The 23,428-nt window shown below is 36.0% G+C and overlaps 3 protein-coding genes across 5 annotated transcripts in view; 1 reads left to right on the plus strand and 2 right to left on the minus strand.

Moving 5' to 3' along the window:
- Positions 1-3,526, minus strand: part of LOC137729060 (disease resistance protein RPV1-like) — an 8,157-nt gene extending 4,631 nt beyond the window's left edge. Inside the window, exons 1-4 of the mRNA XM_068467882.1 lie at positions 2,952-3,526; positions 1,629-2,724; positions 1,106-1,381; positions 569-991 (exon numbers count right to left, since the gene is read on the minus strand). Of these exons, the coding sequence (XP_068323983.1) occupies positions 569-991; positions 1,106-1,381; positions 1,629-2,724; positions 2,952-3,412 (2,256 nt within the window). The 5' untranslated portion in view covers positions 3,413-3,526. The remainder of the gene's footprint in view (positions 1-568; positions 992-1,105; positions 1,382-1,628; positions 2,725-2,951) is intronic.
- Positions 3,527-9,034: 5,508 nt separating this feature from the next.
- Positions 9,035-12,041, plus strand: LOC137729259 (F-actin-capping protein subunit beta-like). Of its 2 annotated transcripts, XM_068468130.1 has the most exons (8): positions 9,035-9,247; positions 9,411-9,481; positions 9,806-9,919; positions 10,153-10,235; positions 10,331-10,404; positions 10,531-10,650; positions 11,358-11,453; positions 11,683-12,041. In XM_068468130.1, the coding sequence occupies exons 1-8, from the start codon at positions 9,119-9,121 to the stop codon at positions 11,761-11,763; spliced, it is 768 nt and encodes a 255-aa protein (XP_068324231.1). In that variant the 5' UTR covers positions 9,035-9,118; the 3' UTR covers positions 11,764-12,041. The 2 variants fall into 2 exon arrangements, with proteins under 2 accessions (XP_068324231.1, XP_068324232.1); XM_068468131.1 differs by lacking the exon at positions 10,531-10,650.
- Positions 12,042-13,008: 967 nt separating this feature from the next.
- Positions 13,009-21,547, minus strand: LOC137729260 (truncated transcription factor CAULIFLOWER D-like). 2 transcript variants are annotated; one of them, XM_068468133.1, is made up of 7 exons: positions 21,151-21,547; positions 15,005-15,086; positions 14,756-14,820; positions 14,588-14,687; positions 13,930-13,971; positions 13,432-13,473; positions 13,009-13,312 (listed from the first exon to the last, which is right to left on the minus strand). In XM_068468133.1, the coding sequence occupies exons 1-7, from the start codon at positions 21,333-21,335 to the stop codon at positions 13,226-13,228; spliced, it is 603 nt and encodes a 200-aa protein (XP_068324234.1). In that variant the 5' UTR covers positions 21,336-21,547; the 3' UTR covers positions 13,009-13,225. The 2 variants fall into 2 exon arrangements, with proteins under 2 accessions (XP_068324234.1, XP_068324235.1); XM_068468134.1 differs by lacking the exon at positions 13,930-13,971.
- Positions 21,548-23,428: the final 1,881 nt, after the last annotated feature.

Below are 23,428 nucleotides of genomic sequence, written 5' to 3' on the forward strand. Positions count from 1 at the left end.
GTGATAACCAATCAGCCATTCGCTTGGCGGAAAATCCAGTCTTTCATGCAAGAACTAAACATGTGGAAGTGCACTACCACTTTATTAGAGAAAAGGTTCTACAAGAAGATATTGAGATGAGACAGGTCAAGACGAATGATCAAGTTGCGGACTTGTTCACAAAAAGTTTAAGTACAGACAAGCTCGAAAATTTTCGCTGTCTACTCAGCACAGTGCAAAGAATGAGAGCTAACATTGAGGGGGAGTGTTGAGAATCAATGTTAGGTAGAATCAATGTTAGGTATGGTTGAGTGGAAAAAATTAGGTACAATTAATGGGTTTTGTGTGGTAGCAAATAATCTTAGTTTAATTAAGTGTGTGGTGTAGCTTTCATTTGGTTTGCTATAAATACCCAAGTCCCCAAGCATTGTAATCATCCAAAGAAAAACAAAGCCTAGAGCTAAATAAGAAAAGCTTTACTAATTAGTTTGTTTTGTGAGCTTTCTTTAATAGTGTGCTCTATTTTCTTCTTCTTGAGATCATTAGAGTTATCTTGGATACTCTTCTTATTCAACAAGAGAGAGATGACCTGTAGGATTGTTTTTTTAAAAGCAGCAGTGAGATTGGTGCACCCTTCCATACGAATGCTTCTCACAGTGTTAAACGACTTATGCAAGCCTAGAATCTCAGTGAGTTTGGGGGAGTGATTCAGATGCAGTTCTACCATACTTGACATTTCTGAAAAATTTGGCATCTTTTCCAATGCAATGCACTCATCTGCTTTCAGGATTTCCAAATTTGTTGGTAAATCTGGGATTTCCTGAAGGTTTTTGCAATTCGCAACAGAGAAATACTTAAGGTTCTTCAATTGTACTACGGAGTGGTGAATCTTGGACAAACTCTTACAGGCTTCGAGTATCAATCTCTCAATATTTGGGATTCTTGTAAAGTCTGGTGATTCTTTCAGGTGATCACAATAACCAAGATTGAGAAACTTCAACTTTTCAAGTGACTGTGAAACAAAAGGGAACAAATATCAAAATTCAAATAGAAGAAGAAAGCATGATGTTGGTATTTAAACAACCTGGTGGAAAGAATTGATAGTTTGGTTGGGTTTGTATTGTACCACGTTGGAGTTCTTCCAGACTTGTATATTGCTACAACTCAGGTCAATGTCAACTACGTTTGGTTGATTAAAATCTTCTGGTATGGCCTGCAGAGGAAACTCAGACAAACTTAACCATCTTAACTCTTCAGAAAGATGGTCGCAGTGTCCAGTGAAATTTACGCCTTTTATTTTGAGTAATCTCAGGCTCCGCATATTTCTGAATGCTTCTGTACTGAAGCTAAGCTTGTCAGCTTCTGGAAAATCTAAAGCAATTCCTTCAATTTCTTCCGTTCCCTGTTTGAAAGGAAAAGAAACTAAAGTAAGACAAGGGTTATTTGCTTAGATTTTAACCAGTGCAGAGCACCAGTACTGGATCAATGCCATAGAGTTTGCTTAGACATCAGTTCTGTTTTAACAATCTACATTAGTCACATGTGTTACAGGGTTAATTTTCAAATAATTCAGTAAACAAAATCAGTATAACTTTTTCTCCCTTATTACGGACATGTATTAAATGCAATTTGATTGAGGATGTACTTACACATTGCTTCCTCAATACGTGTTTTACATCTTCATGATCCCACAATCTACAACGACTTCCAAGCTTCTTAGGGGATTTTGCACGTACGATTTCTCTGCCCGTGTCTCGAGTCAAAGGATGCATCATCAGATTGCTTTCTAGATCAACAGTTACAACGCATCGCTCATGGAGTTCTCTAATGCCTATTGCTGGATTACAGTCACACCCATCCAATATTGCCATGACACGGTCCTTGTTCATTCCAACAAAGAAACAGGATATATCAAGGAATATATCCTTCACCTGGCCATCAGTAAGCCCGTCATAACTTACCTTCAGAAGTTTGTGAATTTCCTGACAAGGCTGTGATCTTTTCCATTTGTTCAATGCACTTGCCCATTCTCTTGTGGTTTTTGTACGTAGGTAAGAACCTACAGCTTCAAGTGCAAGTGGTAAACCCCCACAATAATCAACAGCTTCTCTTGAGACTTCGAGATATTCTTCATTAGGATAATTCTTTCTAAAGGCACACCGACTAAGGAGCTCAAGAGCTTCATCTTTATTCATTGCCGGCAGAGAACATATCTTATCCACTTCAAGCGTCTGTAACAAATGCTCATCTCTTGTTGTTATAACAATTCTACTTCCTGGACCAAACGAGTCACGTTTTATAGCTAATGTATTTATGTGTGTCACACAGTCTATATCATCAATTATGAGAAGAACCCTTATGTATCCAAGTCTTGTTTTTATCTCCTCAGTCCCTTCATCAACCGTACTCACCTTTATGTTGCCCGATCTCAAGATATTAGACAGAAGTATGTTTTGCGAATCAACCAGTTTCTTATCTTCTCTCACATTTCGAAGAAAACATGTACCATCAAACATGTGCTGGTAATTGTTGAAAATAGCTTTTGCAATCGTTGTCTTACCTAGTCCGCCCATCCCCCAAATTCCAATTATGCGAACATCATTGGATCCTCCAACATCTAAATAATTACTGATTTCTTGCACGCGAGAATCTATTCCAACTGGATTTCTGGCTACATTTAAGCATGCTTTCTTCAGTTTTCTAGCGATCTCGCCAACAACTTTCCTGATAAACGTTCCTTCATGCCTGGAATTAAAATCCATAATTAAGGAAAATTAAGATTTACTATGAGAATCAAGGATTAAAATGTACCAATATATACCTTAATCCTTATGAGTGCAGAATTTAATTAGGAGTGTGTAAGATTCGAATATACTAAGTTAAACTTCTACAGACAGTCATCACCGAACACTCTGATATCTAGTAAGATAGTATATTAATCCTCAAATTAAAGGAAATAAGCAAGTTATTACCCGTCAGTCACTCGAAAATCCTCGCCGCTCAACCCTGCAGCTGTATTAAGAGCATTTCTCCACGATCGGACCTCTTCTTCGTTGAACTTCTGTTTATGGTTCTGAAACGCCGTTGCAAAGCTACCAGTCTGATGCCTGACATCTGAAGGATCAACATCGTAGAAAATCGGAAAAACAAGTTGACCCAGTGTTCTTCTGCACTCCATGATCTCCACCAGCTCCTCAAGACACCATCTGGAGTCCGCATACCCCTTTGAGAACATGATGGCAGCAAGTCTGGACCTTTTGATTGCTTGCTTCAGTTTTTCTGTTATAGCATCCCCTCTAGTTAATTCGTCCTCGTCCAGAAAGACATTGAACTTGTTGTCTTTCAATGTACAGTTGAGGTGGTCCGTGATGCCCTTGCGTGTTTCGCCTCTAAAGCTCAAGAACACGTCGTACTTGCTGCACGGGGTATACATCGTGCTGTTGGCAAGTCAGCGATTCTCTGACGTCTGACCGGAACTGCAAATTGGCACCGGGGCAGATGGTTTTTAATCGAACTAGTAAAGTCAAGTCAACTACACATCGTTTCAAGTCCACAAAAATTAATTGGCCAAAAAGAAATTCGACCAAAAAAAAAAAAAAAATTGGCCAAAAAGAAAAAGCTACTGGTTAGATGATCTCCAATAATTGAGCTAAAAATCAAATATTTTAGTCCGGAAAATTTAGTTTTTAGCCCAGAAACAACTTTTCTGCTCCAACCGTTATATCCTAAAATTTTAGCCCGGGATTATTAAAGAATGAACTTAGGCTTTTTTTTTGTTAAATTAATTTTTTTTTTTTTTAAATAAATATGTCGACTATCATAAATTAATTTTATGAACATTTTAATTTAAAATTTTTTAAATTCCGATAAATATTGGGTGGAGTCCATTCCGATTTCTGGGCTAAATTTTAGGAGGAATTTGGCATTGGTTTAGCATTTAGCCCAAATTTCCCTCTTGGATTGGAGTGGGTTTAGGGGATAATTTGGCTTTTAGCCCACTATTGAAGTTGGTCTTAAGAAAACGCGGGTATATTTAACAACACCTAAGGTGTTAATAAAACAAGGCACATGAAAATTATAAAAATAATAGAAAAGGTGGATATAAAGGAAAGTTGAAAACCCAACCATATCAAGCCACCCCCGGCGCTCCCCATACCAGCCGCCACCATCCCCCGACCTTCTCCATACCAGGCTCCATCACCACCTACTCATCTCTCTCTCTCCGGGAAGTAGAAACGAGCAAAAACCGCAGAGGAACGAACCACCGAGACCATTCGCTTGATGACCATGTCCATGGAAGTCCCGGATAGAGACCACAGAGTAATGTCATATGTTGTGGGGATGAAAGTAACATTAGGAGTTATGCCAGAGGAAAATAATAACCAGGAGAGTTGAGACGTTGAGGGGTTTGGGTATCGAAAAAGAGGGGAAGTCGCTTAACGAGGAAGGGTGTAGTAAATGGCAACTTCTTGGCAAAAAAGGAAAAGAGCTTATTATTTGTTTCATTTCTAGTAAACAGGAGTGGGAACTTGGGGAAAGGAAAAAATCAAAGAAAATTGGCGCAATAATTTGGCCACAATCAAGAAGAAATGTTCCCATGCCCCTCCAGTGCCACGGCGAACCGAGCCTAAGTGCTGCCATCTCTTTGTATAAACCACATATAACCGTTTATTACAAGAGAAATGGGAATGTCTTTGCATATTACATCCTCGTTAAATAGTTAAAACATCTTACGATATGCTTTATGGTACCACCACATCAAAACAATATCCCACTAGCTAAAAGTATTACAAGGGTTAAATTAAAATACGGATTAGCTATAGGACATGAAAAATATGTATGTGTATTATTCCGCAACTTTGCTAAAAGGTATTTTAAAAAATTCGGCAATTCTTATATATTTTTAATACTTATTTATTTATTTTTTTCAATAATATGTTAAGGTTACGAATAGAATATGTGAATTTTATATGTATTACTAAAAAATGTTGCAAAATAACGTGTGTTAAACATGAAAATTTGAAATTTTAAAATACATGCAATTTAACAAATCAATAAAAAGTGTATAAAAAACAGAGTATTTTAAAAAAAAACAGAGTATTTTTAAAAAAAAACATATCCATACATAATTATTAATACATATATTATATGCAAATTTACTAACTATATTGGATTTCCAAATCACAATTTTGTTGAGTGGGTCTGCCATTTGTTGGCGGGATTCTACTCCACTCCAAACGGCTACCAACAAAATGTTGTTGGATATTGCATACGTAACATAAATAGCTAAAAGCACATGGACAAAGAGTGTACAGCGTGTAGACCTCCCAAACCCCCAATCATTTTACTGACTTTTTGACCGCAAAAGTCATTTTCTACCGACAACTTGGGGCTGCTTTTGCTTCTGATTCCAAAAGCAGAGTTCATTTTCTGATGTGGTGTGTTTGTAACTCTAATTATTGGTTAATACGTATTTATAAATTTAATTTTTATTTAAAATTTAATATGTATCAATCAATGATTGAAATCACAAAGAGGCCACACCTATTTTGAATGCAAAATATCCTCTCTCTATGGCATCCTCAAATGTTTTTACCACATTTTTTTGTTATAATAAAAAAAAATCCATGTTTGTATTTGCTATTGATTTTTTTTAATTTAATCAACTGAAATATTAAAAATAAACATGAATGTACGGAAAACGTTTTTCCTCTTTATTGTTATGAAAAAGTTTTTTTTTGATAAAATTGTTATGAAAAAGTTATTCCAATAAAAAAATTAATATTTGAGTTTTATTTTAACACCTCTAATGCACATACTTTAATTAGTGAAACTCAAATTTAGTTTTGAAACCAAGGTTCTCTCCAATGAACATTCTTGACTCCAGTTTTTTCTCCTCTGCTACACATATCCAAATAATTTTTTTTTCATTTTTATAATGATATTCTACATTTTAGAGGAGAGGTATAATATAAAACTATATTAATGAAACTCCTTTTGTCAACCAAAAGAGGGTGAAAATACATAACACACCCCAACCAAAATCAAGGCGTGATGGCCAGCACGCCATGATTTTGGTTGGGACCCTCTGAGAAGTTTTGCGTGCGTGAGTTCCCAGAAACAAAACTTTGACGGCATGGTCGGGGCCCAAAGTAAATAATATCGTGCTACGGCAAAGTCGAGCCCGGGATTTGGTGGGGGCCCGGGCCAGGATGTGACAATACATCTATGTCTTTTCTATCACAACAAAAAAGTTAAGGACAGTAACGTAATTTCACAAAACAAAATTTTGCTTTTTTTTTAAACCTCAGCTACATGTAAGTTTATCATCTCTAATTTAAAAAACAACCTCTCTCCCTCTCTCCTCACTCCCACTTTCTCTCTCACTCTCTTCTTGACACATCCCGACCCAGAATGTCCACTAGAACTCCGAATCGAGCTGTGCTAGCCGACACCTGGAAGGTGACGAAGCCATAGAATGTGATAATGTGTAAAATGTGAATAAATTTAAAACTAAAAGTGCTTATATACACAAGTGCGCGGTGAGCGGGTATGGACCTATTTCACACGTGATACAGAGCATAAGAAAAGTATAGTGAGGTAAGATAATAATTATACCATCATAAGGAGCCACCTGAATTGGGAGTGCCACAAGTCCTCATCGATACGGAAATTTGCTACTAGAACCTGGAGGGGTGCAAAATAGAAAGTGTGAGTGGGCAAACAAAGATTTTCAAAATCATTTCAATAATCAAAGGTAGTAACCCCTCGCCGTAAAACTTGTATAGTTTCCAGAAAATCATACTACGTAGAAGTATGAAATCAAATGTATACTAACAGTAAATCCAGAAGTATACCACTACTCAGCATCTCATTAGCAATATAAATAATCATGTGCTTAATAACCTATACTAGTACGCAAGCCAGAATCACCCATGGCTACCTGTACGACTTCACCCATATCTCGTCAACCAATGCTAGCACATAAGTTGGAGTCACCTATAGTGACCTGTACGACTTCTCCATATCTTATCAATCAATGCTAGCACATAAGTCGAAGTCACCTATAGTGACCTGTAGGACTTATCCATGAAAAGTAATATGTCAGCCAAATCCACCTCTTGTGCCCTGTACGGCTGAACCCATAGCTCATCACATATCTCTACACACGGGTCAGAACCACCTCTAGTGGTCTGTACGATAGGACTGAGTGTAAATAAGTACGCTCGGTGCTGCGATCACGTGAAGACTGTGCAAATAATCGCGGGTCACCTACAAGTTGGAACCATCTATAGTGGTCTGTATGACAGGACTGTGTACCTACCTTAGATCCAAGGTGAGCGTAAGGTGTGGGAGGTGAACATCACGTGAAGGACTGTGCCCTGGCCACGGGTGGGAGCATTAACACCGGGCTATAACTGTATCTATTGTAACATATACAACTCATGGGCAACCTATACGACAGTGTCAGAGTTGCCTACCATTGCAACCTGTACGACAAGGTCGGAGTTGCCTAAAACATACATGTAGTCATGCCATAACTCAATCATTTCAACTAATACCATAAACTCACCTGAACTTACTTGGGTGTCCTGCGTTCACCTTTGCACTTCAAAGTGCTCACAATAATTATGTGCAGGTAATATACATATGGATATACCATGATGCAATCTAATACTCAACCATGACATCGCACTTTCAATTATATACATATATATATATATATAATATGGCATAAAAATGCATAAGCCGTAACGCCCTACTCCCAAACATTTATTTTCGGGAATAATTATCGGTGATAAGTCCAACCAGACACTAGTTTAATTAACTATCTTTACTTGCGTTTCCTTACTTCAAATTCTTGATTCTTCACACATTGATTTATGACCAACATTTAACCACCAAATCATAAGGTTAAATCTCACATTTTCCACCAATGTCCCTCACATTACTCAATTCCCTAAATAAGGCTATTGTCTCAATTATTTAATCTCACTTCTTGTATGGCTGCATCTAACATCTCGTTAGACTGCCTACATACCCTAAACAGGGATCAAGTCATTCGTAGTTCACATTAGTACTTCAAAGCATTCACAGTAATCATAAGTAATAATCAATTTATAAACGTTTGTGGAATTATCAATCATATATATATATATATATATATATATACACACGACAGACAGGAAAAGACCCACTCACTTGAGGTCCACGCTACGACTCCCTAGCACGCATATCGAGACATCACGAACCAATGTCGCATAGAACAATGATCAAATTACGTCTCAGAGTTCTTACTGATAGAATACATAATTTACATAAAACACATCCCTACGTAATTCACTTCGGAAGATCTGCATCACGGATTTTCGATCCGTTACTTCCAAAGATTCACATTAATAACCAAAGTAAAAAAATTCACACATTTTGTGTGTGGGCTTAGGTGAAATTAAACCATACCACATAACAGGTCAACCACTTACTAGGTATCGAATATGAGATTTCTCATTTATAAGTGAAGAGGAATGTCTTAAATATTAAAACAAATCAATGCAACCGGTCACTAGTTTTGGATCCAAGTATATGAATGTAACGGTCTCTTTGATATGAAAGTGATTTTTGGAACCAAATCTTAAAAAATTGCAAGTGAATTTTAGAAAATCACTTGAAGTGTTTTTTGCATAAAAACACATAACGGGTGTTTCTTCTAAAATGCACTTTAAGTGTTTTTAAAACCTAAAACGCTTCCATTTATTTAACAAAACACGTCTGAACAAATTTATATTTTTTGTTTAAAAAATGATGAGTATAACTAAATTACTTAATACTTACTAGTTTCAAATACAAAAATTTAGCCTAATAATATAATGTAAGAAAGTAAATTGGAATTGTCACTAAGAAAATTAAAATCAATAAATAATAATATAGTCACAAATAAGTGTGGGCGCGAGTGGGGAGCTCCCGCGAGGGAAACTCGGGTCAAACAAAACATGGCGCCTCTTTTCTTCTTGCTTCTCGGAGTTTATAACAACCCGAACAAACACACAACCCAAAAAATAATTAGAGACTCGTGAAACGAAAGAAATCAAAATCCGAATTTCGAACCAGAAAAACAAAAGAAAAAGAAAACAAGGGGAAAATGGAAGCAGCGATGGGACTGATGCGTCGGATGCCTCCCAAGCACACTGAGACGGCTCTCTCCGCCCTTCTCTCCCTTCTCCCCCAGCACTCCTCCGATCTCCTCTCTCAAGTCGATCAGCCTCTCCAGGTTCTCCCCTGTTTGTTTCCCTGGAAAATCCAATCCAATCCTATTTTCACTTTCCATTTTCTTTCTCATAGGGTTTCATTTTAGTCCCCAAAAAATAAACAAAACGTTCTTTTGAAATTCAAATTTTAAAATCACTGTGTTGCTCTGATTTCCCAAAAATCAGGTTTTGTGCGATATGGAATACGGGAAGGAGTTCATTTTGTGTGAATATAACAGAGATGCAGACTCTTACAGGTAAAACCCTCAAATCTTTTGTCAAATTTGATGGGTTGGTGTTAGTTTTCTGATATTTTACACACTAATTGCTACATTTTTTTAGGACATTTTAGAGGTAGCAGATCTGGCCTTGATTTATGAATCTGGATGTTTGGTATATTTTGATTAATTTAATTTAATTTAATTTATTGGTTTGGTTCATATGCAGATTTAATTGGTGTGATTAATGCAATGCATGTATAACTATGTACTCCAGCAGTTTCTTTTTTCGTATAATCTTTTGTGTTCTGTGAATATCTATTGTCGATATTGATAATTTTGTACTACTATATTTCCATGTAGATCACCTTGGTCAAACAAATATCATCCGCTGCTAGAAGACGGCAGCCTCCCATCTTTAGAGTTGAGGAAACTTGAAGTTGAAGCAAACGACATCTTTGCCGTATATCGTGACCAGTGAGGTCCTTTACTTACCTCGTTCTTCTGTTATTCTTTGCATTGGTTTTGGTTGAACAGTACAAAACACTTCCAAAATGATTTTTTTTCCTTTAGCTAATTTTCAAAAAAAAAAGGAAAAAGGCAAGAATGTGTCGTAAGTATCCTCATGCAATTTGTTTTAGCATAGTGGTTCAGTTCTTTGTTTCCTTCTGAAGATTTCATACAGCTTTGATTATCCGGTAATTTGGTAGGTACTATGAAGGTGGCATTTCTTCAGTTTATATGTGGGAGGATGATAACGAAGGTTTTGTCGGCTGCTTTTTAATCAAGAAAGGTATACTGCCTGAACTTTCTTCTAGGAGATGCAAAATTCAATTTATGTTCTGTTATATGTATATTTGCTGATTTTTATTTTTTGAGGGGATTCAGATGGCTCCAAGACAGGGCAAGGCCGGAGGGGTTATCTGCAGGAGGGGGCATGGGATGCTATACATGTGATTGAGGTAAACTCTATTTGTCATGGTAGGAACAATGTAGGTCTCTGGTGAAGGTGTTCATGTAGTCCTAACACTCTCCCCCCTTTCACACTTCCACCAATTGTCATTCCGGAACTTTTTTTTTTTACATAGGTGGGTCCGGAGGAGGAAGGGACAGCCCAATACCGTTTAACCAGCACTGTCATGCTGTCTTTGACTACAGATAATGAGTCATCAGGCACATTCTGTTTGTCTGGATCAATTAGACGACAGGTAATCATACCTTATTCTTTTTCAATTGAGGAATTTGACCTTCTGTACAATTTTTGCTTCTGGGAACATTTTTTTGAGAGGTACAAAGAAGTCAGTTCAGAGAGAGATGTTTTTCCCCTTTGTCACCCGCATCTCTTCCTCTTCGCTTCTTTTGTAAATGTATTCAATTTTCTTTTTGCATTTTCTGGAAATTTCAAATTGTGAGCACCATATATATCTGGTTGAGTAATTCATCCATGTGATTGTAATCTATAAATGCTTTGAGATGGACTGGCATGGTCTAGGCTCTAGCATCTAATTGGCTCTTGGGGCTTCAACATTTTAGCGATAAGCGTGTTTCTAAGAGAAGGAATTTTTACCGGGGAACTATTGCTCTTGTTTTTGTTGTAAATACCCTAATTTATTTAGTGCTGACCGAAAAAGGAAAACACTTAGTAGCTATTGAAAGTAATAGTAAACTACTCCTCCCTTTTGATAGTTATGAGAGAAGAACTTGATGTACGCCAATGAAAGTGCTGTGAAATCTCTGTGAATCAATTTTTGATTGATTGTGTTATATTGTTGGAGCTGATATGGTTTAAATTAATTGAGCACAAAATTTGCTGTTTGAATGATCACTCAAAATCTGTTTTGCTGTGATGCCCCGCATGTACTACTTGTATGATATACTGGGATGGATAAAGTACTCATTCTTTTTGGCTTTGTAGATGAATATGCACCTCTCAATTCAAGAAGGCCATATTTGTAACATGGGAAGAATGATCGAAGAAATGGAGAGCAAGCTGAGAAATTCACTCGATCAGGTACTGTGCTTCCTTACATGCACACTTACGTTTCTAAATCCTGCTCTACAGTTCCGACTACACAATGTTTTGTCAAGTTATGGAACTAAGAGCCATCCATGACCGCTGAAAGCATTGGGTCACCACGTACTGGATGTCTCACTGGCACTCGAACCAAACAGTAAGGTTTACAAAGGGCTTCGTATATTTATCTTTGGAATTTAAATTGTCATTGATCTGCTTATTGCAGGTTTATTTTGGGAAGACGAAAGAGATGGTTTGCACTTTACGACCACCATCTGAAGTAGTGATGAGACTGCCTGACAGCTGATGAGGCATATATTCTATGGCCTATCAACAAGGGAGAATACCAGTCACTCACCAGGTGTTGGTTGTCAAACTTAAACGATTAGGATTCTGCTGTACTTTATGTCATTATCTAGTTTTTGAAATGTTCTTTTGTTTTGAATTGTACCACTTGGTGGCCTTGTGCCATTGCACAGTAGAGAAAATGGCTGGTTTGTGAATCGAAAACGCCTTGTGGATTTTGTATTTTCGTACTCATTATCAATTGTGTTCTCGAGTTAGTAAAATCACATTAGCCATTAACCTTATGTGCCAAGTTATTTGATATTAAGCAAAATCATATTAGCCCATTAACCCTAAACCATGTCTAATAGGCCTAGCCAAAATAACAAACCCTAGCTAAATCAATCAACTAGATTGCTACTGTAACCATACAGAGACCACCGTCATATTAACATTTCCACAAGCACGGCTAGAGAGCTTGAGGCACCGTCTCCGGCTATCGCAATGCAAATTGTTACTCCCGGAAAAGTTCGAGGCGCCTCCTGCCGGGGAAGAAATTTGGTTGGAAATAATTTAGGATCTTAACAGATTAAACCTCTCGTTATCGATTCTTTTTAGTTTTGTTAATTTGTAATGGAATCTAAGGAGTAATGGCTCGTTCGTAAAGTCTTTTGCAGATCGAAAAAGTGGAAGAACGATGAATGATGCTGAACATCGATCCTATTAATGAAACTGTATGGATCATCCATAACATTATGAAGTGACATGGAATCGGGAGTAGAAATCGAATCAGCAGCCACCAATTTACCATCAGCTTTTCTTGGAATCTTCTTTTTAGCTCTTGATTGCGCTGCAATATCATCAGTCGCCGCCAGCAGAAGCAACGACAGTAGCCTTAAACTTTCCCTTCCTCTTTTCTGTGGTCCTATCGCTCTTTCGGAGTTGGCAGCTCATCACCATCATTGCCAACAGCAGATATGGATAGTCTTTGAGGCTGCATTCATACATAATCCAGGAACCCTCTTGCCAGGAAGTCGATTCTCGCTGCTCTTGTAGTGAAATCTTTTGGCATGGCCCAAAACAACGATGTTTCCCTCCGTTGTCGCCCCCATCTCTTCCTTTTCTTCTCTTTCTAAGAATGGTCAATTTCTGGAATCTTGAAATATATCCAGATGAGTAATTCATTCATGTGATGGCAATCTGTAAATGTTTCGTAACGGGGAAGTATATCTCTTGTTTTTTGTTGCAAGTACTACTGTTTGAAATCTCTGTGAATCAGTTTTTGGTTGTGTTTTAATTAAGGACAATAATTATTTGTTGTTTGAATGATCACCCTGCCCTGCATGGACTATTTGTCTCACATCCTGGGCTTGAACTGAGTTGGTTTGTACCGTGTCTCGTCATTTTTTACTTTTTGAAAAACAATTAAATGAAGTTTGGTGGCCGGAACATAGTCGCTGCTGCAGCTGTTGTTGTTGGTGTTATTAGCGGAGGAAGTGCTCTGCTGATCCGGTTCCTAGTCGGCAGGTCAGTGCTTGCTCTGCTTGCTCCTTCAGCTTCAGTGCTGCAATCTGATAAATTAAAGCCATCAAGTGACTGTGAGTACTTGTTTTTCACCTGCTTTTCTATCACCATTTCAACCTTCATTTCTCCAATAACTCAACAAATACATAATTATATACGTATATACCTCATTTTCTATGAGACGCTTCTCTTCTTTCAGCTGTTTTTCCTGTTCAGAATTAGAGCCATGCATAATACACCGAATTCAAATCAAAACTGTGTCCAAATCACTCCACAAATATTTAAACCAACTTATCAACCGCATCAAATTAAAATTCAGTAACATAGAACATGTATATGGCACCAGCAGAAATACAGTGATCGAGTGATCAGACAACTTACAGTGATCAAGTGATCAGACAACTGAGTACATAAGAAAAATATTAGTGAAACACTATAGTCGATTTTAATCTACACTTTCCCCTCCCCTTCTCCCAAACCCCAAAAATAATGAAAGAACAAAAATGCAAGTCCCTGCAAGAACCGTGAGTTCGAGGGAGGGCATCTCACAGTACACATGACCACCGATCTGCATATGTGTAACGTGGATATGCCCTCAAACAGAATGCATTTGGCAATAGAATAGAATTAGAACCCCTTCCATTAACAGAGAAAGAATGTATACCGTCTCGATAAGAGCTGTACGGGTTTCCATCATCAGCTGCGTCTGCATTATCAGTAGTACTCAAGTGAGTTTTTACCACCAATCTATTAGACTTACTGTACTTCCAATACACTACACAAACTATATAAACGCTTCATGCATCTGTTACTACTGTGTGGTTATTTCAATGATAGTTGAGTGACTCGAACCCATTTTTTCTTTCTTCATATTCCTAGTTATTTGTGACACAGGAACACCATCGGATTTATATTAGTGCACATATATGTTAATCTCTGGAATTTCTGAAATGATCAAATATCGGTAAACTTATGTCGTAAAACACTTGTCGATGTTGTTACACATGAAATTGCAGTTTCATAGACGAATCATATATTTTGTAGCTTAAACTTCACTCAAAACATGAAGAAAATACCTTGATATCATGGAAACAACAGAACTTGCCAACTTCCAAAACTCAAGGACAAAAACATAACAAAAGAGAACAGACGTTTCAAACATTATTGATCTTCGACGCAATCACAGCTAGAAAAAGAAACTATATATGCAGGTTTATATTCCGAAAATAGGTACTTCACTTAATTAAAAGATCCATTGAAACCAGTCCAAGTGAAACCAGAATATGAACTAATTAATAATGGTCTGCGCATAAAGAAACAACCTTTCTTGATCTTGTTTGTCTTAAAAGTGCATCCAATTCCTTCTCAAGCTGGGTGAGCTCTGGAACATCTAGATTATCAAGGTCTTGTGCCTCCATACCACTGCAAACACATAATCAGATCCCGGTCACGCGGGTGAATGTAACGAAGCTTCTGTACATGATACTTACCTTTGACTCATTTTCAGAGAGAGGCTAGCGCCTGCGCGGAGATCACTACATTCCGCATTATGCTTCTGCACCCGAGATTAGCAGAATGTGAGAAGAGACGATAGGCTGCTAGTATTGCTACTGGTGTTTGTAATTATTTCGACACTGATACAAAACATGAAGTCCTAACAAATACAGTAAATTGAAGTTATAAATCCAATCTTCTCGGGGTAGCCCAGATGGTGCCTGGCAGGTGCCTTTGATGCTAACCTTGTCAGTACCACCAGCATTCTTGGAAGCACTAATTTTCTCTTCACTATGCATCTGGTAACGCTCCAGAAGCTTTCCCAAACTGAAGTAGATAATTATGTGCATTAATTGTATGAAAGAAATAAACCATCCATGATATACTTACAGTAGAAAAGATGCCATTTGTACGAATATAATTCATCTAGAAAATTAGATTAAACTGGAAATAGGAGGTAGGGGCTTAGACAATTTTAAAAACTAGGGCAAAGGTTCCTCTTTCTATTGTTAAAAAAAAAAAAAAAAAATCAAAGCGGCTCCTCTCGTGTGGAGATTAAGAGTCTATCTAACACGTGAAAAATGTATTGTGTGATAATTGGACTTCATGATAGCATACTCAAGTACCAATTGATTTTTCGATAAGGGCATAAAAGAACTTGGCGTTTCCACGTATTTCCAATTGATTTTTCTTTGAACATTGGTAATCTAACATGGTATCAAAGCTAAAGTTAATACATATCCTTGAACTGAAACAGAATAGAAAACAATAGGGACCAAAAACTGAATAAAATTGAAACTACAGGGATAGAAGTAGAATTTTGTGCAAACTACATGGACTAAATGTAGTTTGTCCTCGAAAGAATGACATTTTGTTTTTCATACACTTTTTTTATTTATTTCTCTTTTTTTTTATTTTTATGGGAGCTCTTTTTTGTATTCTTGCTGATGTAGGCTTAAAGTTGTCCTCCTGGGGGCAGCTAGCTTTCTCTCTCTGGATTTTGAGAATGTTTTTACTCACCATCCTTAAGTGATTGTGATGCTTATCGACTAATTTATCATTGTTCAATATGTTTACATTTTGAAATCTGTGTAGTAAATAGACACAAATTTTAAATTTAAACTTATCTAACGGTGATAAATAAGATTATGAGCAAAAATGCATCCATGGATTTAAACTACTAAGATATATAACCCTTTCACCCCAAGTTATGAACTTATAGGAAAGCCAAACCAATAGAAGAACATAGAAAAACAAACCTTTTAGGTATAAATCCCCCTAGAAGGTTAAACGAGTGACATTTACTATTTTACTCTCAATGTAAGATGCATGCCATGATTATTTCAACGGATGAGGATTCTCTTCGGATCCTAGGATCTTGGGGATTACTTCATCGTGTCCGTTCATCATACATTGTACCGTCAGTTTGCGGTAAAAAATCTTTTTGAATTATTTATTTATTTATTTCAATTTTAAATAAAAAAAATTCAAAATAATTTCTGACCGCATGATGACAGATAAACGGGTACGATGAAGTGATTCCCGGGATCCTTAGGATCCTATTCCTAGTTCGACAACACTTCAAGATGGACGCTCAAGGATCGATGAAAACTTGACACAAGAGAGAACAGATGGATCAAATAGTTGGGCCTTATCCTTATATACTGCACCACTACTAGAAATAAACATCACAGTTAAACTTCTTATTGCAGTTAAAATGCATGTTTGGAAGAGTTTTAGGAATAGCTAAAACCTCTTTCAAAAAACTAACCAGTGTTGACAATGTTTAACGTAAAAAATTAAAATCCTTCAAAATTGTAAAAGCATTTCTAAGTGCGTTCATGAAAAATACCTAGCAAGTGCTTCTTAAAGAGTTCCAAGTGCTTTATCAAGAAACAATTGAATTTATAGACATTTTGATTGTTGCTAATAAAAGTGTTTATAAGCAAAGTACTTTCCAGAGAAGCATTTTAAAATGACCCTAAGTCGGGACAACAATAATGGAACATACATAGTAGACAAATGGATGCGCACGACGTGATATGCAATTGATTATCGTTGAGGGTGTGAAGCATTGTATGTCTCGCCTCAGAAATTTAATAAACTTTGTAAGGGCTTCGAAGGGGTTGGACTTCTCCCGATTTTGTTTAACTCGAAGCCAGATGGCAAACTAGGAGGTTAACCTAGGACTGTAAGTATGTCAGTGGATTATCATACGCATATTTTATTTACATGCATGCAGAACTTATCTACATATTTATTGTATTTTATGAAGCATATATCGTAACGTTCTCTCATATCAATACTAGTTAATTTCACATTTATAGTCAGATCATATGGAATAAATGAACAAAATTTCAAAAGGAATTATAACAACATAATTTTCTTATAGAGGTGATTTTTTTTTTAACAATGATGCGATAGATTTTTTTATTTTAGCAAATGATAATGTTAGTCATTAAATTGTTAATTGTTAGGGTGAAGAGGAATTCACACCAGAGTACATATGCATGATTACTTTTGGACATTGCGATAAAACGCCATCAGCGACGCCATAGATTTTGACCTTGGTATTACGAATATTTTGATCTTGGTCCTTTCTTTCCTATATTTAAGTATATATAATACCACATTAGATTTTATTGAACTTTATAAACTTATGTACCTTCGCCCTTTATGGAGCAGACTACACCTTTCTTCTTTCTGCAGTAAGAGTTCAGGGTGTTAAATTCTTGTAATTAACATGGTCCTTCCCATGGAGTGATGATACAAATACAAATATACTGACTACAGGGAACTACTGATTTTTTTTTTCCTTTTTTTTTTTTAATTTTTTTATTTAAAGTTGAAGATGGTTAACAAACCCGAGCAAGCTAATTAATTAGTTCTTAGACGCAAAAATCACCAAATAATCATGCAAATACTTTGGAACTCTGATGATCCAATATATAGTCTACTATATATATAGTGCTTCGCCAAACAAAACTTCATCTCAGACATGCATGGAAATTTAACCAATATTACTCTAACTATGACCATGTCACTCCTTATGCATGGAAACTTTTCCTTATCATCTCAACATATCGTGCTATACTATTTTTCACTGAATTCTTTAAGAAATTCTTTCATGTGATGGAAACACTGCTTGACAAGTTAACGTGGTGTTACAAATTCACTCACAAACTCACTCGCAATACAATGCATGCAACTATTGATATACATGAGTGCGTACCAAAATCTCGACAACAATAGCAACCGTCACACACAACTCTATCGGATCAATGGTGATTATATTGATTTCAAGTCAAGTAAATATATATCGAACATAAACTTCAAACATAAGCTAGTGGATGATAAGATGAGGTATGTGATTGTTTCTCAAGTTGAGGTGCAATGTTCTATTTTCCTACTGAACCCGACAATCAAACTGTGCATATGGATCACATGTTATTCAGGTCAGAACTTTATTTTTTTGAGAAGAATTCAGGTCAGAACTTTATCAATTCAATGTTTGGTATCTTATGTTGCCAAATGGTTTGGCAATAATACATTTCACGTCAAGTAAATATATATCGAACATAAGTTGAATTTTTTTTTATCAAACATAAACTTCATTAATAGAAGAAAATGTTACATGAGATGAGATAAACTTAAAGAAAAGCTGCTAGTAGGCCAAGTGGACCAAGAAGCCAAAGGCACATGATGCCCAATTAGACTATGTTGACGCAAGTCGTCTTCGCCACAACCACCATATAACTCACCAATCTTCCGTTCAGATCAGTTGATATGCGGTCAGCACCAACAAAACATAAGGGCCAAAAAACAAACCACATACGCAAATAAGTCCTAATTGAAGAACATATCTAATCCCCAATTTCACAACAACAAAGATGCACAAAGAATACACAAATTTGCCTCTAAAATACTCAGCAAAGCAGCCTGCACCAGCAAGGGAAAACTGGTAATGCCAACCAAACAAGAAGACAAAACACCATCAGAACCGTTGACGGAGGCGGTGCGGATACCCAAATTAGCTGCACAGCGGTTTTGCACACATTCATCTAAGTGTGCAACGACTCGCTCTCGAGGTGGGTAGCAAACACAATGGCTACAAGAGGCTTCTCAATCGAAAGCAGGTTATCCAACAAACAAATGGAGGATTTGTGGGCTGCGGCGTGGGAGGGTATAGGAGAGCATTCGTGTGATGCATAGATAATTTCGGGGCTAACTTAAATCTGGTGCAACTAGCTGAAAACCAAAAGAATAGGGACAATGCACCCAATCTGAGACCGAGCTCAGGCCCACTACCACCGAAGGTCGAGGATTGAGGCGAGCTATCATCTTTGGAGAGATAGGGTAAGCTACCAGCCTACCATCAGTGAGTGATGGAGCAAAACGGCAGGGGAGAGAGAAGGGAGGCGTTTTTATCTTATTGGAGGCATCTATACTTACATATTCTCCTAAGTTAGGGAAAACAGCATCCACTTTTTTCCCATCAAATACTAACAATATCGACGAAGAAAAGGAATAATATATAAATATGTATATAGTATTTATATACAACAACTCGGGTCCTCCCCATGCCCTTTGAAGAGATTGATGCTAAAGGTTGTCTAAAGGTGTTAATTCGTTAGTAACGGTGGATGATGGAAGTAGTCACTCCAATTAATCTCTTGCATTGTGTAATAATAATAAGTCAATGGGAAATTCGGTCCAATGTCGAGCGTTGGAAGCGTAATGGGTAGGAGAAGGCTGGAAACTCAAAATTCGAAACCCTCCTCTTTGTAAGCAAAGGACAAAGAATATCGAGAGCTAAACGTATTTATACGTGTTGTCTTTTAACGCTAAATTGGAGATTTCATTTATGTTTTCATTGTTTTCAACCTGAGGTATAACCACATACGAGTTTTCTTTTAACTATTTTATTTTAATTTTTAGACATAAATAATTTCCTAGTTAATACTAAGTTTCAATGTGTTTAAATAATTAAAGTTCAAAATTATGTAAAGTAATTCAAATATATATATATATTTTTTTAACCTCAAAAGGCGAAAGAAGCATAAAAATTATCACTTCAAAAGTAGCCTGTAATTTTAGACCTCGATCTATAAACCCCTTAAAATTGTACAAAAGATGTGAAAAGATAGCACATACATCAACTAAAAATAAATAAAATAAATGGAACTTCTAAGGAAAAGCATCGGATTTTTTCTTGAAGATCTTAGAAAAAATCCGCGATCATAATCATTCATCGTATCGTACGATCAGTTATTATTTATATTTAATTTTAAATTTTAAAATAATTTATGATCGTAAGATATATGATAAACTGTTACAATCATGATATCTCAAAAATATCCCAGAAAAAAAATCCAACACGAATCATTTTCCAACTTTTAATTACAAGATGGTAGCCAGCTAGCAGCCTAGCACTGCAAAGACAAACAAACAAAAAGAAGGAAGAAACGAAATTTCGGGAGCCAGCTGTCTAGTTCCTATGGCGGGCACTTGGGATATAAAATCGAAATTAAACATAAATCAACTTCGATCGCACCGAATGATTCAGTCTTTTCAATTTTAACGGTTTTAATGTGAAACGAAGCGCAAATTAAATAACAGTTTAATTTCTCTTGTTAATATTTAAAACCGATCCTAAACCGGACAACAATATATACAAAATATTTAATTTAGTTAGCAAATTAAATGTTGGCGTATAATTGGTTATTTGGTGAAGGTCATACGTGGATTTAAATTTGGATACTTAAATTTTAGTGTAGCATTTATTCGTTGTTGCGATTTGTTTTTCTATTTTATTTTGAAACAAACTCAAAAAGAATTTCCTTAGATTTTAGTACGATGGTTATCAATTATGATTTTACTTACCGCTTAAACTGTTCTTTCTCCTGTTTGGAACCAAAACAAACGGAAAACAATTATAAAAGTATGGAATTGTTATTAACATTTTTAAAATTTTATTTGGTATTTCAAAATTTTTATTATTAAAAAAAATGCGAGTATAAAATGAAAATTTTAAAATACTAATAACAATTACTTTAAAATAAAATAAAATAAAAGTCCAGAATCCCAAACCGAAAAAAACTCGTAAGGTAAGCGCAATTTTTTAACGGGCCTACTTGTTAGACTCAAATCGAAATCAAAATAATTTAAAATCGAACTGAACTAAAACCGAATGGTTCGATTTTACTACGGTTTCCACCCTCAAATCGAACTGCACCACAATAAATTCAGTTCCGATTTTACCCCAACCACACTTAACTGTACCCAGCCCCGGTTCCTATTAAGCCTTTTTTTTTTTTTTTTTGGGTCGAGATCCCGGTTCCTATTAAGCTAAAACGTAGCTAAAGGAAGAAGAAATTAAAGGGGGGCGTACCTCTCGCCGCTACAGAACTCGTAAAGCCTCCCTTTGGCGGAGAAGATGACGAGGCCGACCTCCACCCCGCAGAGCACGGACAGCTCACGTGCCTTCTTGATCAGCCCGCTTCTCCGCTTGGAAAACGTCACTTGCCGCCTGAGCTTGTTGTCGATTAGCTTCAGCTCTACCTTCCCTCGCCCCATTTACTTGCTCTTGCTTGATCTCAATTTCTCTCTCTCTCTCTCTCTCTCTCTCTCTCTCTCTCTCTCTCTCTCTCTCTCTTGTTTCTCACTCTAGTTTCCGGGAGCGACTGTAAAACCCTAACCTAGAAGCAGCAGCAGCGAATTCGAAAGACAACCAAATGAGGGGTTTCTCAGTCGTCGGCGACTCCTCTCACCCCACTACCATTTAAGGAATTTACTTTTTTTTATTTATGGATATTACTAATTTTGCTTATAGGACAAAATAGGAAATGTATCAGAACCAAAGAGAATCGTTTTACTTTTGGTGCACACGTCAGCAAGACATAATTTTCGGAAAAGGCGGGATCCATTTTCGGGGATCCTAAGAATCCTTGGTCGTAATAGTTCATTGTACATCATACAGTCAGTTTTTGTTAGATATTATTTTATTTAATTTTAAATTTTAAATGAAATGATTGTACGATGAATAGTCATAATCACGGAATTCTTACCATCCCCTTTTCGAATCCTTTTCCATATTTTTCAGCCATTTTCAGAACAAAATAAGATTATTCTATTAAAATGTAAACCCTGTATTTTGGTTTTAGTAGATATGTTTTTGCTCACAACGCCCCAAGAGATGGTGATGTAATGTTAATCATTTACTTATCAATGTTAAATAAATTCAAATTTTGTATTAAAATGTAGAGATAATTATTTTTTATTATTACGATGAATGATCGTTTATAAGATTTTTATTTAAAAATAAATCATTAAACTATAATAAAAAAAATTCATTAAACTATAATATTAAGCGACGTATAAAATTAGTACTTAATTTTCAATCCATTCTTAGTTCAATCAATTAAACGCTTTTGTTTCTTACATTTTCACTTTGATTCCAAAATTAGGTAACTAAAATTTATTTATAGAAATTTATTTATTTTCTATAAATAGTACTTAACGCTCTGCCCTAATTTGGTAATATTGGGGACCACACATCCAGAAGAGTTTATCCTGTCTGAACGTTTAGGGTAATCAGTAGGCCACTTTTGCTTTTGTCGCATCAACCATGTCCACATCATTATTTTATGGAAACCTATCCTCTTTTAGGATTGACGTTGGATGTGCGGCTCCTCGCAGAGCACGTCTGCCTTCCTGAACCATCCATATTGGCGGAGTTGGAAGACATCCTTAAATGTGATCGTTACACGAAGTGGTACATCATGTATTTTTATATAAATATTGAATTATATGTGTTAAAAGGTTAATAACTTAAAATTAAAAAATTTCACTAATTTCTTAAAAACACGTGGTGTACTATCCGTATTCCCGTCTCAACTAAAAATTTATCCAAAGTTGGGAACCACCCCACTTGAATTCCTGGGATTAAAAATTCTTAGATCGCTTTGATGTATTTTAAAAATGATTAAAAATATTTTTAGTGAAAATATTTTTAAAATAAATTTTTAGTAAAAATTTCAATAGATTTTGAAAAATATTTTAAGTGTTTACTATAAGAAACACATGTTTTTGCAAAAAGTACATATATAGTGTTTCCTGCAATAAGCACTAAATATAGTGCTTCTTCCAAAAAAAACACTTACACCATCTCCAATCCTTGGGCCAAAACCTAAAATTTTTAACCTAAAAACTTTAGGTTTCAACACAAAAACAGTTTTTCTCCTTCAACATTTATGGGTTAAATTTTTAGCCCGACAGTATTAAATAATGAATTTAGAATAATTTTTTCTTAAAGTAACTTATAAAAAAATTATGTGGACTATCCTAATTTAATTTTATGAACATTTAAACCTAAAAATATTTAAATTCCGATAAATATTCAAAAATCTCTAAACTGGCACTATGAAAATCATGGAACACTATGAAATAATATGAAACATATAAAATATATATTTTTTTTAATTAGTTTAGCCGTTAGAGTTAAATTTAGACCATTAGATCTTTTGTTTTACCGTTGGATTTGATCATATTAAATCTTATCCGTTATATTCAATAAATTTATAAATATAAAACTAAAAAAATTACACGTATATGGTGGCCCAGCTCCACTAACTCAGGGGAATCCTGGGCTAAATTTGCTCTAGAAATGA

Source organism: Pyrus communis, chromosome 3, assembly GCF_963583255.1.
Source record: "Pyrus communis chromosome 3, drPyrComm1.1, whole genome shotgun sequence".
NCBI lineage: Eukaryota > Viridiplantae > Streptophyta > Magnoliopsida > Rosales > Rosaceae > Pyrus > Pyrus communis.

Coding starts and splice junctions, on each gene's coding strand:
- LOC137729260 (XM_068468133.1), bottom strand. CDS start 21,335: ATGGGGCGAGGGAAGGTAGAGCTGAAGCTAATCGACAACAAGCTCAGG. Junction 14,821..15,004: donor ATGCTGGTGGTACTGACAAG/GTTAGCATCAAA, acceptor TCTCGGGTGCAG/AAGCATAATGCGGAATGTAG. Junction 13,474..13,929: donor GTACAGCTCTTATCGAGACG/GTATACATTCTT, acceptor AATTCTGAACAG/GAAAAACAGCTGAAAGAAGA.
- LOC137729259 (XM_068468130.1), top strand. CDS start 9,119: ATGGAAGCAGCGATGGGACTGATGCGTCGGATGCCTCCCAAGCACACT. Junction 9,248..9,410: donor AAGTCGATCAGCCTCTCCAG/GTTCTCCCCTGT, acceptor CCCAAAAATCAG/GTTTTGTGCGATATGGAATA. Junction 9,920..10,152: donor TTTGCCGTATATCGTGACCA/GTGAGGTCCTTT, acceptor GTAATTTGGTAG/GTACTATGAAGGTGGCATTT.